The sequence below is a fragment of the Pongo pygmaeus genome, chromosome 16, assembly GCF_028885625.2.
Source record: "Pongo pygmaeus isolate AG05252 chromosome 16, NHGRI_mPonPyg2-v2.0_pri, whole genome shotgun sequence".
Lineage (NCBI taxonomy): Eukaryota > Metazoa > Chordata > Mammalia > Primates > Hominidae > Pongo > Pongo pygmaeus.
This window is the reverse complement of record NC_072389.2, coordinates 56,675,260-56,691,664: the sequence shown is the minus strand read 5'-3', so window position 1 is coordinate 56,691,664 and position 16,405 is coordinate 56,675,260. Positions and strand designations below refer to the sequence as shown.

The following is a 16,405-nucleotide window of genomic DNA, read 5'->3' as shown; positions in this document are numbered from 1 at the left end:
GTGGCACAGGGGAGGAGATGCTTCACTGTATCTGGCTTGCTTTGTCTTGCCCTTGGTTCTTCTCTTTCTTGCTCCCTGTCCCATCTTCACTTCTGTCACTTTTTCTGTTTTAAGCATGGCTGTTTCATCTTTCCTTCTTGATTCTGCCTTTTCTTTCCTTCCCATCACCAACCCTAAGCCATTGCACCTTCCTCTCATCAGTCTCTTTTATTCCTTTCGAAGTATCCCTCTTTCCAACTTTTCCTTATTTCTATCTCACCACCCTTACTTCAAAGGGTGGTTTCTTTGTGGTTTTTCTATGGCTTTTTACTCCACTCTGTGCCTCTTAATGTATACACATTCTTATTGCAGAATATTTATGCACTTTTGGAAGAGCTAAGAGAGACATACTACTGTATAAATTACTAATAAAAATATATTAGCCATGTTTTATAATTAATCAGTATCTTACCATCACAATGGAAATTGGGGTGATTACGGGACATCAGAGAATTTAAGCAAATTTTCCAAAGCTAGTTTTCAACACATTAAAGTTACTTACCCTTTTTTCTTGCTGCTGCTGCTGCTACATTTTCTTCTTATCCTACTTTTAAATCTTATGGGATGTGCATAACTCTAAATAGAGCTGTGCTGCAGCAACTAAAACTACTGATGAATGTTTTCTAGGTTGAAGCTGATCTGGGCTATCCAGGTGGAAAGGCGAAAGTCATTCATAAGGAATCTGATATGATCATGGCATTTTCTGTTAATAAGGTAAAAGCTCTCATCATTATAAACAGTGTATTTCTCCTTAGTGAAATTGCTTAAATCATTGATTCTGCCTTTGCTTTATAGGCAAATTGTAATGAAATTGTTTTGGCTTCAACACATGATGTTCAAGAACTTGATGTTACTTCTCTTCTGGCCTGTCAGTCATACATATGGATCGGAGAAGAATATGACAGAGAATCCAAAAGGTTTGTCTCATAGTCACTTTTACATATAGTTTTCTGTAAGAAGTACCCACTAAATGGTTATGCACATGATTTGAATTATTTCAAAAGGTATACATGTATCTCTTTCTTCATTTGGGTAGGTGACAAATATGATTGGTTTAGCTGCCAATGAAAGTCTTTGTCTACATTAACCGAATGAATTACACGTCTTCCATTAAACCCTACACTATTGATAATATTTCAATAAGGATAATCCCTAACACTTGGCTTCATGATATTCAGTAAATTAATCTGATCTGGATAATTAAAACAGCATACACAAATATGTTAATTACACTGAGTCACATTTACTGAGTACTTTTGCAGTGTTTCTTCTTATCACCTGATAAGCATACCTTTTTTTAAACATAAAAATGTAGATGGCTTTACTTTTCATTGAAGCTATGCACACTGCACCAAGAGTGTTTTGCCATTCTTACCTATTTTGAGGTTACTTCTTCATGGTTTGCCTTCCCTGTTGCTTTTCTCCAGACTCTTAGAAATTGTTCGTGCTTGAGGATGGTGCCATGATTGTTTCTCTCCTCGTTTTGTTGAATTCTTTTTTTTTTGTTAGTATGTGATATAACTAGGGTTTAATATCACATTTCAGAGTAGATATAACCATGTACTATGATACAATCCATCACAAAAATTACTTTCACATTTTATATATCTTACTCCAAGAAATCTTTTTTTTTAATTTTTTAATTTTTATTTTTTATTTTTTATTATTATTATACTTTAGGTTTTATGGTACATGTGTGCAATGTGCAGGTTAGTTACATATGTATACATGTGCCATGCTGGTGCGCTGCACCCACTAACTCGTCATCTAGCATTAGGTATATCTCCCAATGCTATCCCTCCCCCCTCCCCCCACCTCAAATTTCTTTAAACATGTTAATTTGACACTGAGATATCTGTACTTGAAGAGAACATAATATTTTTCCATAGATAAAAACAAACATTTGTTTCAGCTTGTGCAGCAATAAAGTTGTCCCCAAACAACATTAGACTAAATTTATATTTTGCCAAAAGGGAAAAAAGTTAACCAGTATTAACATTGGCGATTAGGACTTGTACCTAAGTTTTTCTCATGGCTACTTAGTTTTTAAAATAAAGAGATTGTCCTATGGATACATAAGATTTTTAGTTGGAATTTGTGTTAAGAGAAAAGGGAACTTTCACAGTAACACATGAATGTTTTTCACAGTTCAGATGATGTTGATTATCGTGGTTCCACTACAACTCTTTATCAACCCAGTGCAACATCCTATTCAGCAAGTCAGGTGCATCCACCTTCATCTCTGCCATGGCTGGGCAGTGGACAGACTAGCACTGGAGCTAGTGTGGTATGTTATTTACTTATAGGTATCACTTCTGGATTTGGACTCTCCGAAAAATCAGTTGGAATCACCTTGACATAGGAATGATCCTAAATTTCAGGGACAAATACCAGTAGATAGGCCATGATAATGACAGCTGACATTTATTGTGGCTTTTTTTATTTGGAGACAGGGTCTGGCTCTGTCGCCCAGGCTGGAGTGCAGTGGTGCAATTTTGGCTCACTGCAGCCTTGACCTCCCGGGCTCAATTGATCCGTCCATCTCAACCTCCCAAGTAGGTGGGACTACAGGTGCATGCCAGCATGCCTGGCTAATTTTTGTATTTTTTGTAGGGATGGGGTTTCACCACGCTGCCCAGGCTGTTCTCGAACTCCTGGGTTCAAGTGATCTACCTGCTTCAGCCTCCCAAGGTGCTAGGATTACAGGCATGAGCCACCACACTGGCCTTATATGACTTTCTTAGTGTCAGATGCATGCTTTTTCTCACAACAGTCCTAGATGGTAGGTGCTATTATTACCCTTCATTATCATTTTACAGATGAATAAACAGATACAAAATGGTAAAGCAAAGTTAAAGGGGAATTCATGTCTACTTCTAAGTGTTTGAAAGCACGTCAGTAACATTCTTGTCACTGTAGCTGGAGGGGTCCCATTCTCATGTTCTGCTCTGAAGCATCTGGAGGTGTTCCTGAATGTCCTCAGGGAGGGGCACTTGAAGAAGAGTTCCTTTATTATGAGATGAAGCTCCTTGGTAACCTCACAGGCCAGGGCTATACCAGCAAGTGACTGTGCTTCCTCACCCTCTTCAGACAAGTGTTCTATGTAGTGGTTCAGAACATCCATAACAAGGCTTTATCTCAGTAATAAGCAAGGTGTAAGAGAATAAATGACAGAATTTATCCTGAAGCATATCCTTCCTCATCTCTTCTGCATACACAAAATAAAATTTTTAAAATTTTCTTTTAAAGCTTATGAAAAGGAATCTACATAATGTTAAGAGAATGACTTCACACCCAGTCCATCAATACTGTAAGTATTTATGACCTAATAATTGTAAGTGTCCTCATTTGGAGGTTGATTTATAGAATAGAAAATATTGGAACTCTTTCTTATTTCCTGCTTTTTCTCTTGTGTTTCAGATCTTACAGGTGCTCAGGACGGCAGTGTACGAATGTTTGAATGGACGCGGCCTCAGCAACTTGTCTGCTTTCGTCAAGCTGGCAATGCAAGAGTTACTAGATTATATTTTAATTCACAAGGCAACAAGGTTAGTTTCTGGGGGCTACTGCTAAATTCATCTGAAAATAATTGTGGATATTTAGGAGTAAGTGATAAAAGCGCATCGAAAAATGAATTCAGTGACCCTGGATTTAAACTGAGTAGACAGTTTGTTGGAGTCTATTCATATACTCTCTGTTCTTCCAATAGAAGCAAAAATCTACAAAATTTAGTATGGATTAATCATCTATTTAAAGATACTAAATATACTGTGAGAGGAAAAAAACTGCCTGTGTTGAGTGTGTTGGTGATTCCTGTAAGCACTGTAAAGTTCTTGAGAGAAACCTAGTTTCTTACTAAATTTCATCAGTAAGAGGTTAGAGGAAAACAGTGAAACAGGTAAGCAGTTAAGAAGTGATGGAAGGGCCAGTCACAGTGGTTCACACCTGTAATTACAACACTTTAGGAGCCCAAGGCAAGAGGATTGCTTGAACTCCAGCATTTGAGACAACCTGAACAACAAAGGGAGACCGCATCCCTACAAAAAATTTTTTAAAAAGCCCAGGCGTGTGCCTCTAGTCCTAGCTACTCAGAAGGTTGAGGCTGGAGGATCCCTTGAACCCAGGAGTTTGAGGTTCTAGTAAGTTATAATTGCACTACTGCACTCCAGCCTGGGTAACAGAATGAGACCCTGTCTCTAAAAAAAAGAAAAAAAAAAGTGACAGGGAATTTTTTTAGCACTTGGACTTTTTGGAAATGACAGCAACAGAAACATAGTTACAGGCAGAATGTTTATTTAGTAGGGCCTTAGTGAATCTTCCTTCCATGTTTTTACCTTTGCTGTGGATGCTAAGAACATGTGTTTAGTAGTTATACTGTTCTTACAGTGTGGTGTTGCGGATGGAGAAGGTTTTCTGAGTATCTGGCAAGTTAACCAAACTGCATCAAATCCTAAACCTTATATGGTAAGTATCACTAATGTTCCCAGGGCGCATATACACAACACTTTGTTCATGAAGTGTCTGTTTCAGACAGTGAATCTCATTGGCGGTCCTATTGGGAAATGGATGATTTTTTTCAGCAATCCCAGCCTAACAGCAGCACCCATCCTTACCCTAGTTTTAGACTGAAATGACCTGAAAAACAAAAAGCCTTGCTTTTCACCTTGAAGTGCAGTTTATATTTTAAAAATTTCTGGGGCTTTCCCTGTGTATGGTACAACTTGGGTTTTTTTAATTATTATAATACTTTTATCCATTTTGAAAACTGTGTCTTCTTAATATACACACGATAAAATTCTGTTATTAAGAATCAGGTTCCGCCTGGCACAGTGGCTCACGCCTGTAATCCCAGCACTTTGGGAGGCCGAGGCGGGCAGACCACGAGGTCAGGAGTTCGAGACCAGCCTGACCAACATGGTGAAACCCCCTCTCTACTAAAAATACAAAAATTAGCCAGGCATGGTGACGTGTGCCTGTAGTCTCAGCTACTTGGGAGGCTGAGGCAGGAGAATCGCTTGAACCCAGGAATCACTGCGGAGGTTGCGGTGAGCTGAGATTGTGCCACTGCGCTCCAGCTTGGGCAACAGAGTGAGACTTCGTCTCAGAAAAAAAAAACAATCAGGTTCCAAACGTCTGTTCCAATTTGTTCCAGAATTGTGCTTACCAGATTATAAAATAACCAATCCCAATGAGCCACCTTAATCCAAATTGGATTACAAAATACTTGGTGATGAAGACAAGTAGATCTTTACCTGATGGAGATATGGTGGGGGAAGGGAACACAGGGGAGGGTGGAAGGTGATGCTGTCCTGCATGAAACTTCAGGCTTCACACATATGGAGGGAGGTTCAGAACGCCTTGAACCTCCTGGGACCAGATAGATCACCCAAATACTTTTTAAAATTTTTCTAAACTATACATATGTTCTTAATTATGTATATAAGATATTTCTCTTAAATTAGGACACTATAGACTGTACCTTGTCTATGCAGAAATGGAAGTAATCTTGAATTTATACTTTTGTCTTCAGTCAGATCTGTACCACTATAATTCCAGACAGAAAAACATGCATTATATTTTAAAATACCTTGATATCCTAAGACTAGTTGGGTCTGTAAGCATTTCCTTTGTGCTTGTTAAAGTTTATTACATGTATTTGAGATCATTAGCACTAAAATTGACGGGGCTTAGGTAGGTTCATGTACTTTGATGTCATATTCGTACGTAATCTAAAAAACATGACCTTTAATTCTGTTTTTACCAACTCCAGTTATTAAAAATTATTGGACAGTAACCAAATAATATACACATGACAGTTAACCCTCATACTATCACTTATTCTTTTATCCTAGACTGAGTTTTTAAAAACTGTTCTTAGTTCATGCATATAGTATGTTATTAGCAGACATGTATGTTGGTACTGTATCAAATTTTATCCGATGGTAAAATAACATCAGTTGCACTTTGTTTTTCATAGAGTTGGCAGTGCCACAGTAAAGCCACAAGTGACTTTGCATTTATTACCTCTTCAAGTCTAGTTGCCACATCTGGACACTCCAATGACAATAGGTAGGTTGACAGAAAAGCAAAGTAAGAAATATAAAAACGTTAGAAATCCATACCTTTAGCAAAAATACTTTTCTATTAGGGTTTTTCCACTTTCTTATTTCAGAGTGTTTTTTCTTACCAAAAAGAGAAAAGCAAAAATGAAAATTATTCCTAATATATGTAATTTTTATTTTAAAGCTATTCAGTCTTTTTAAAACTACTGCTGTTAACACTGTTAGTTTCTCTAGGACTAACAAACAAGCATCTGATATTGTCACCATCATTCTCAACATTTTTATTTTATTGCAGTAGGCTTGGGGGAATAGGTGGTGTTTGGTTACATGGATAAGTTCTTTAGTGGTGATTGCTGAGATTTTGGTGCACCCATCACCTGAGCAGTGTACACTGTACCCAGTGTGTAGTCTTTTATCCTTCACCCTCCTCCCACCCCTCCCAAGTCCCCAGAGTCCATTATATATCATTCTGATCCTTTACATCCTCATAGCTTAGCTCCCACTTACAAGTGAGAACATATAACATATGATTTTCCACTCCTGAGTTACTTCACTTAGAATAATGGTCTCTAACTCCATCCAGGTTGCTGCAAAATGTGATTATCTCATTCCTTTTTATGGAGCATTCCATGGTGTATATATATGTACCACATTTTCTTTATTCACTTCTTGGTTGATGGACATTTAGGTTGGTTCCATAGTTTTGCAGTTGTGAATTGTGCTGCTCTAAACAGGCATGTGCAAGTGTCATTTTCATATAATGACTTCTTTTCCTCTGGGTAGATACCCAGTAGTGGGACTGCTGGATTGAATGGTAGTTCTGCTTATAGTTCTTTAAGGAATCTCCGTATACTGTTTTTCATAGTGGTTTTACTAGTTTACATTCCCACCAGCAGTGAAGTGTCCCCTTTTCACCACCTCCATGCCAACGTCTATTGTTTTTTGGTTTTTTAATTATGGCCATTCTTGCAGGAATAAGGTGGTATCGTATTGGAGTTTTAATTTGCATTTTCCTGGTAATTAGTGGTTTTGAGCATTTTTTCCTGTTTGTTGGCCATTGTATTTTGAGAATTGTCTGTTCACGTCCTTTGCTCACTTTTGATGGGATTGTTTTTTCTTGTTAAGTTCCTTGTAGATTCTAGATATAAGTCCCTTGTCAGATATATACATTGTATTTTCTCCCACTCTGCAGGTTGCCTGTTTACTCTTGCTGTGCAGAAGCTTTTTAGTTTAATTAGGTCCCATTTATTTATTTTTGTTGCATTTGCTTTTGGGTTCTTGGTCATTAATTCTTTAAGTCAATGTCTAGAGTAGTTTTTTCGATGTTATCTTCTAGAATTTTTATGGTTTCAAGTGTTAGATTTAAGTTTGACCCATCTTGAGTTAATTTTTGTATAAGGTGAGAGATGAGGATTCAGGGACTAACAGGTATTTGACACTGTCCCCATCATTCTCAACATTTATTTTGACCTCACATGGTTTTCATTAGCAACACGTGCCCATGAATAACATCTCATTTCCCTGCAGTGGCTACCACCTGGGGATATAAAAGTGTTCCTTATAATCAGGAAGTCATATCAGTTTCCTGGAGTGGCAATGGAAAGGAGATGGGGTAGAGGATGCAGAGACGGGCAGGATGTGAGACGGAACTGTGTAGTTTGACCCTACCCCCATCCTAGTTGGGAATCACTACTCTCTATAGGTGTGAGTGAACAAAAAAGATAAGAATGAATAAGCAAAATATTTGACTGAAAGACAGGTTGTCCCTGGTGATGACTTAGAACAATCATTTATGATGTATTTTTGTTATTGTGTTTCTTTAAAAGAAATGTTTGCCTCTGGGATACATTAATATCACCCGGAAACAGCCTCATTCATGGTGAGTTAAGGTCTATGATTTTTTAAAATATACCATGAAGGAATGCTTTCTTGGTTTTAATTAGTGAATCCAGTGAGTGAGTATTTTATTGCAGTAGGCTTGGTTTAGTCATTCCAAATGACTAAAAATTTGGAAAGTTAATTAGCATATCTGGCTTCCTTGCTGAGTTAAAGATATATGGTCTCAGAAATCCAAAATAGTCTTTATATTCTATTCAGAAAATATGGTATGGATAGTGGTACTACTAACAAGGCTATTTAACTACTAACAAGGCTATTTAAGAAATTAGTTGCAAAGTATTCATTGAGCTTAATAGAAAAGAGCATATTTTAAAGAATTAAACCTAATCATAAAATACTTTCTGTCTTTTTTTCCTTTTTGTGGAGATCAAGGTCTTGCTGTATTGCTCAGGCAGGTCTCAAGCTCCTAGGGTCAAGCTATCCTCCCACCTCTACCTCCCTAAGTACTGGGATTACAGGCATGAGCCACCACACCTGGCCCTAACCATAAAATAAAACAAACGTTAACCTTATGATAATGACTAGAAATGTAAACAGTGCCATTTAAATATTATTCCTTTTAAGACAATACTTGCCAAATTAGTGTCCTAACTCTGTTTTCCACATAGTACCACCCAAAAAGTGCTCCATGCTCAAATGTTTGGTTAAATGAAGTAGATTGTTTTACAGAAAGATTCTCAGTCTTTTAATGCACTGATATGCATTTTGAGAGATGTAGTTACTGCTCAATTTTATTGCAGAATTCTGCGAACAGTGGTTAACATTGCTTACAGATTTTCTACATGTTAATTTGAATCTTTAATCATATTAAAATGCAAATAATCCTGGGAAGGATAATGAACTTCTTAACTTGTAACTGAAAACATTCACACATTTTCTCATAGTGTCGTTGTTTCAATTACTTACCTGAAAAGAACTTTTTGTACGGTACAGCACTTGGCTGGGTTAATACTCACCAACTTTGAGAAGCTTGGTCTCTGCTCTTCTGTATACTTTTTATGAGGCAGTATCACTTAGGGCTTAAGGTTTAAACTTTCTTTTTCTCTCTGTGGTCATTTCATATTGAGATTATGGATAAAAGGTTTGTTCTGACATTGTTTAACATTTTTCTTTAATCATGTGATTACAGAAATTCATGACTTACAAAACAATAAATGTACCTTAGTATGAAAAATGCATCAGTAATGTCTGTATTTAAATGTGGATTTAGACATCATAATTACCAAGATAAGAAATTGTTTTGAGAAAGTCTCTGATGTTTTTCTTCTTCAGGTTTCACGTGCCACGATCATGGTGCCACGGTACTTCAGTATGCACCCAAACAGCAACTCCTAATCTCGGGGGGTAGGAAAGGACACGTCTGCATTTTTGACATCAGGCAAAGGCAGCTCATTCACACGTTCCAGGCCCATGACTCAGCTATTAAGGCTCTGGCCCTGGATCCCTATGAGGAATATTTTACCACAGGTTCAGCAGAAGGTAACATAAAGGTGAGTCAGTACAAGAGGCTGGAATGTGCTGAAGACTGATTGGAAAGAGAAAAATAAAAAACTCCACATTCTTTGAAATAAAGCTTCATGGAGATACTGAATATCTCAACACTCTGCCGCCTCCCCATGCTCCTGTATGGTTGTTTCTAAACTGTTATGGTCAATGAGATTATCAAACTCATTGGACTCAGGCCATTAGAAAGCTTTAAAGCAGTCTATTTTGAGTAAAGTGTATGAGTTTAATGCATGAAATTTTTTGATGACATTAGTTTGGCTCCTTAGAAGCTTCTCCCCTCTCCCTCAGTACTCTTGTGTGTGGTGGAGGTGATGTTTCCAGTAAGCGAGCTAGCACAGATGCTCCTTGACTTATGGTGGGATTATGTCCCGAGAAACCCATTATAAGTTAAAAATATTGTTAAGTTGAACAACATACTTTCAACTTAATATTTTCAACTTACTATGAGTTTATTGAGACTAACCTCAGGATAAGCCAAGGAGCGTACTGAATGCGTATTGCTTTCACACTGTCATAAAGTCAAAAAGTCTTAAGTCAAACCATCATAAGTAGGGGACTGTCTGTACCACACTACTTTTACATAGCCTTAGGACCTAGCTCAGCATGAGGAACACATTTAACTGAATTAACTCAAATAGTTAATTGAATTAGAGATGGGCTACATATGGTTAATATGAAACCACAAGAGGATGTGAAGGCAAATATGAAAGAAAGACAGTAAATGAATCGTGGGAGTGGTGTTATCATTTCCCACTTAGATAAGCTCTTAGGAAAGAGGCAGTGGGTGGGAAGGTTTGGCTTTAGTGAGATCACTTGGGCCAAGGGAGCAGAAGGGCCATGTTTTTGCTTTTGGTCTTTTCATAATATATTTTTAACTCCTTTTGTTTTGCACTAGGTTTGGAGATTGACAGGCCATGGCCTAATTCATTCATTTAAAAGTGAACATGCTAAGCAGTCCATATTTCGAAACATTGGGGCTGGAGTCATGCAGATTGACATCATCCAGGGCAATCGGATCTTCTCCTGTGGTGCAGATGGCACGCTGAAAACCAGGGTTTTGCCCAATGCTTTTAATATCCCTAACAGAATTCTTGACATTCTATAGACTTAAAGATTCGGGTTTTATTTTTATATACATTTCAGTTAAAAGGCACACTACAGTCATCAGTAGGCAATTCTGCTTTCTAAGCAGTTATATTGAAAACAGAGAATCTCTGTGTAGAGTTTGAATATGACCCAAGCTGAGTATTATCTATACAGGTTGGTGGAATGAATGCACATGTACCTTATTAAGCTGACTTACTAAAAAAAATAAAACCTAGTATTGTTTGAAGGATAGCTATTCTTTACAGCATTTAGCAAACCTGATTCAGAAAACATTTGAGATTAGCAAATTAGTAACTTGAAATAATGAAAAGGACGTTTATACCAAATTAAGGAAGAAAATGTTGCTGATTTGGGTTTTTCTTCCTGTTCTTACCACTAACTGAAGCATGCCTGCAGTCTCCTCCTCTGTTGAATGAAGGATAATCATAAGGTGTTAGGAGCGCTAGACCACCAGGAAAACTTTCTTAGCTGTGGAGCAGTGCGCAGTGACCAGTTCTCTGCTGTGAGAGGTTATTTCCATTCTTTCCTGCTGAATATTTTTCCTGTTAGTGTTTATACTGAGCTAGTACTGTAACTTGCAAATGAGTGCAAATGTAAATGCAATGTTTTACTTACAATTTGCACTTCACATTTTTTGGACTGCTAGTTTTTCTATTTAAATATTTGCCTTCATGTTAGGAATGTACTATGTGAACATGACATATTTGTAGTTAACGAAACACACCTTCTTAGTCCAGTTTAGTACTTTTTCTTTTTGTGTATTCAAGGTTAAACACCCACAACATTTAAGGATATGTTGAAACTACACCAATAGAGCATTTCTTATCATAATTAAAATGAATGTTAGGCTTCTTGTGGCCAGTTAATAGTTGATGAGATTGGTGATATTATTTATTGCCACAGCCTATTGTATAAACTATGCAGAGTTAAATATTTGCTTGTAAAATATTAGCCAATGTTGTCATTATTTTGATGTATTTCCTTGGTTATGACCAAAAATATGTTGAGATACTGAAACTAATGTCTGTGTGTTTAAATGTTTACCAGCAAATTGTCTTATCATGTTAATGAGAATGTTCAATGCCTGTGTGGTAAATAGTAAATACAGTGGCATAAAAGTAACTTTCTCTGAAGATGTGATGTTCAGGCTGTGAAATATATATGTAAAAGAAAAATAAATGTTATTTGTTAGAGTTTTTAGTTTGATACTGTTTTTGACCGTTGAGATTTTTAATTTGATAAAATGTTTAACTGTTAGAGAATTTGCAAGCTATTTGGCAGTTTATTCATTCATAAGTATTTACTGAATACCTTCTATACCAAAAGCCATTCTAGGAAATGGGATACAGTGAAGAGCCAGACAGAGAAAGCACACAGTGTTGCGATTTAGCTGGGCAAGAGCTAACCTCACTATACCTTCTCCAGACAGATTTAAAGTTTGTTGAATGAAGTACTGACCTCGTACCCAAAACTCAAACTGAGCCTTGTTTCTTTGCTTGCTCCTAAGTAAGGGAAGTCAGAATATGCCCACTGGTAAGAAGAGCCAGGAAAATAAATAAGCTTGTGAGAGACATCTCAATGCCTAAAGCAAAACTGGCTCAAAGGAGCTTTCAGAAAAAAGGGAAGAGAACTTTCTCTGTCAGGTTAAAGCAGTAAGAGACTCCAGATTCACCTTCTAGCTTGAAACAACTAAAAGAAAAAAGAAGACAAAATATATAAACAATGGTTCTCAAGACATTAAGCATCAGGTAGGGAGGGACAGTGATTCCTGAGAGGTGAGCATTTAGATTGTCCCAACTTACCACCTCAAGAAAGTTTCCAGACCACAGGCAGTGAGAGAACCCAGGCAGAGCCTAATGGTTTCTCCAAGTTGCCAAGATAGAACTGCGAGTCTGGGGAATATAATGAGGATAGAGTTTGCAGGCCAAAGGCAACAGAGCTGCACAGGGAGAGGTGCACAGAAGGTCTGTATTAGTCCATTCTCACACTGCTATAAGGACATACCTAAGACTAGGTAATTTATAAAGGAAAGAGATTTAATGGACTCATAGTTCCACATGGCTGGGGAGGCCTCACAATCATGGCGGAAGGAAAAGGAGGACCAAAGGCACATCTTACATGGCGGCAGGCAAGAAAGCGTGTGCAAGGAAACTGCCCTTTATAAAATCATCAGATCTCCTGAGACTTATTCACTATCACAAGAACAGAATGGGAAAAACCTGCCCTCATGATTCAGTTACCTCCCACTGGGTCCCTCACACAACACTTGGGGATTATGGGAGCTACAATTCAAGATGAAATTGGGTGGGGACACAGTCAAACCACATCAAGATCCTCCTCAGTATTTTGCTGAAAAAGGGATCAGTGTATGTGTATGAGCAAATTGCTGGCACCCAGGACAATAGCCATTGAAAGGGATTAGAGGTAACAATCTAATTACACAAAGCTAGGAATTCAGCAGGCCCCCCCTTATCTGTGGCTTTGCTTTCCGTGGTTTCAGTTACCTGTGGTTAGCCATGGTCTGAAAATAGGTGAGTACAGTACAATAAGAAATTGAGAGAGGGAGAGACCATATTCACATAGCTTTTATTACTGTATATTAATTGTTCTACCATTGTTGATCTTTTACTGTGCCTAATTTATAAATTACACTTTTTGAGACAGAGTCTCACTTAGTCACCCAGGCTGGAGTGCAGTGGTGCGATCTCAGCTCACTGCAACCTTTGCCTCCCGGGTTCAAACGATTCTCATGCCTCAGCCTCCCAAGTAGCTGGAACCACAGGCATGTGCCACCATGCCTGGCTAATTTTTGTGTTTTTAGTAGAAAGGGGGGTTTCACCATGTTGGCCAGGCTGGTCTTGAACTCCTGACCTCAAGTGATCTGCCTGCCTCAGCCTCTCAAACTGCTGGGATTAGAGGTATGAGCCACCATGCCTGGCCTAAACTTTATCATATGTGTATATATAGAAAGGAAAACACATATGTAGGGCTTAGTACCATCTGCAGTTTCAAGCATCCATCCACTGGAGTCTTGGAACATCTCCCTTGTAGATAAGGTGGGGGGACTACTGTAATTCATATTCTCACCAACCAGCTGGAAAACCTTATAATTCATGGGGCATTAGGTAGTACTCTCAAGGATTTTGCTGCAGTAGCAGGACAAAATTAGTCCTAGGATAAACACTATCATGGTCCTGCCTAAGAAAGCTAAAAAGGAAATGACCAAAAACCAAATAGCTAAATTTTATCTGAGAACATAGCTCCAGAATACTTGTAGGAAAACAAAAATATCCAACACTCAACAAGGTAAAATTCACAATGTTGGACATTAAAAAAATGCATGAAAAGTAGACAAATACAAACCATAATGAGAGGGAAAACATACATCAAAACAGATCTAGAAATAACAGGTGATAAAATTAATAGCATTATAACTATTTCATATGTCCAAGAAGCTAGAGAAACAATTCAATGTTAAGAAGAGATGTGGAAGACACACAGATTCAAATCAAACTTACAGAAATGAAAACTATAATGTTTGAGATAAAAAAAATACACTAGATGGGATTCACAGCAGATTAGACATTGCAGAGAGAAAAATTAGTGAATATGAAGGCACAATAGAAACTATCCAAAAGGAAACACTTTTAAAAAACATTGGAACCAAATAACACCAGTGAGCTCTGGGACAACTTTGAGCATCCTAATATATGTGTAATTGGAGTCCCTGAGGGAGGAGGGTAAAGGAAAAATATAATTAAAATAATGGCCAAATATTTTCCAGTTTTGATTCAACCACAGATCCAAGAGATTTAATGAAACTCAAGCACAGGAAACAAGGAAAGTATAGCCATACTCATCATAATCAAATTGCTTAAAATCAGTAATAAGAGAAAAATGTTAGGATCACAAAGAGAAAATAGACACATTGCATACACAAGAACAAAGATAAGGATGACAGCAGATTTATTTCAGGAACAATGCAAACCAGAAGAGTGGAGCAACATCTTTAGAAGTACTGGAAGCAAAAAAGCTGTCAATCTAGAATTCTTTGACCAGTGAAAATACCTTTCAAAAATGAAGTTTACATAAAGACATGAAAAGGGTAAAAGAATTCACCGCTAGCAAATCTGCACTACAGAAATATCAAAGGAATATAAAGAAAGTTTTTCAATCAGAAGGCAAAATGATACCAGATGGAAATACGGATCTATTCAAAGGAATAAAGAGTACCAGCAATTATAACTACATAAGTAAATTACATAAAAACTTTTCCTCATTGTTTAAATCTCTCCTAGACAATTGTTTAAAGCATAAGTAAGGCCAGTCGTGGTGGTTCATGCCTGCAATCCCAGCAATTTGGAAGGCTGAGGTGGGGGGGAATCATCTGAGGTCAGGAGTTCAAGACCAGCCTGGCCAACATGGTAAAACGCTGTCTCTACTAAAAATACAAAAATTAGCCAGGCATGGTGGTGGGCATCTATAATCCTACCTACTCAGGAGCCTGAGGCAGAAGAATTGCTTGAACCTGGGAGGTAGAGATTGCAGTGAGCGGAGATCACGCCACTGCACTCCAGCCTGAGTGACAGAGCATGACTCTGTCTCAAAAAAATTTTAAAAAGCATAAATAATAATTTATTGTGTGTATATGTACAGGTAAAATGTATGAGAACAGCAGCACAAAGGCCAGGAAAGGAGAACTAGAAGTATACTGTTGTAAGCTTTTTACACTGTATGTGAAGTGATGTATCACTTAAAGTTAGATAAAAATCTACAGTATAATTAGTTTTGGGAGTGATATCAGCAAGATAGCAGAATGGGACTTTCCAATGCTCACCCCCTCACAGAAACACCAATTTAAAGGACTATCCATGCATGAAAATACACTCACAAGAGCTAAGGAAACCAAATGAGAGATTACAGCACCTGAATGTTGCACAGAAATCAGAAAAGATGCTGTGAAGAGAATAGGAAAGAGTTTTACATGACCCATCCATGCCACCCTCCCTCCAACCCTGGGTAGTATGACGTGGAGAGAGATACCTTCTGCATGGGGGATAGGGAGGTGAGCACCACAATGGTGCCTCGGACCCCAACACCAGGCCTGCCCCAGTAAAACCCAGTGCTAGACCCCTGTTGCCCAGATTTCAGGCCAGTACCCTCAGACTGAGCCTCTAAGCCCGTCTAAGCACCAGGCAGGATCCTGCAGCCCCAGGCCCCTCACTGGACTTCGTTTCTGGACCCATGCAATTTCTAGGCTCGCCCGCAGCAGCCCCAGGCTCTGGAATGATTCCAATGCCAGGCCAGACACCACAGCCGGGCTCCAGGATGGCCCCGAGGACTCAGTCCTCAGACCCATCCAGCAACAAGCAGACCCTAATGGATATAGGCTCCAGACAGGACCCCATGGAGCTGCCTGCAGGCCTGCCTTGGTGCCAGTGGACTTATTCTCTCAGGCCTACCCCAGGGCTGGGCTGTCCCCAGTGGCTCCATGCTCCAGACTGTTCCCAGGGCTGGGCTGGCCTCTATAGCCCTGGGCTTCAGGCTCCCTCCAGTGTTGGGCCAGTCCCTGCAGCCCTAGTCATCAATGGGACACCCGTGGACCCAAGCTTCCAGGCCTGCCCTAGCACCAGTTTAGCACTTGCAGCCTCAGGCTCCAGACCATTCTCAGGCTCCAGGCCTGTCCCACTGCCAGGATGGCCCCAGTGACCTGAGGCTCCAGACTGCCCCCAACACCCAGCTGGCACCAGCAGCCTCAGGCTCCAGGCTGGCCCTGCAACCCCAGACTCCAG

The 16,405-nt window shown here is 38.9% G+C and overlaps 1 protein-coding gene across 4 annotated transcripts in view; it reads left to right on the top strand.

The window, feature by feature from the left end:
- Nucleotides 1–11,811, top strand: part of DMXL2 (Dmx like 2) — a 175,591-nt gene extending 163,780 nt beyond the window's left edge. For all 4 annotated transcript variants that reach the window (XM_054451712.2, XM_054451710.2, XM_054451711.2 and 1 more), the window contains 10 exons: nt 667–753; nt 835–956; nt 2,188–2,326; nt 3,289–3,349; nt 3,460–3,587; nt 4,426–4,503; nt 6,017–6,108; nt 7,928–7,980; nt 9,273–9,490; nt 10,402–11,811. In XM_054451712.2, the coding sequence (XP_054307687.1) occupies nt 667–753; nt 835–956; nt 2,188–2,326; nt 3,289–3,349; nt 3,460–3,587; nt 4,426–4,503; nt 6,017–6,108; nt 7,928–7,980; nt 9,273–9,490; nt 10,402–10,611 (1,188 nt within the window). In that variant the 3' untranslated portion in view covers nt 10,612–11,811. The remainder of the gene's footprint in view (nt 1–666; nt 754–834; nt 957–2,187; nt 2,327–3,288; nt 3,350–3,459; nt 3,588–4,425; nt 4,504–6,016; nt 6,109–7,927; nt 7,981–9,272; nt 9,491–10,401) is intronic.
- Nucleotides 11,812–16,405: the final 4,594 nt, after the last annotated feature.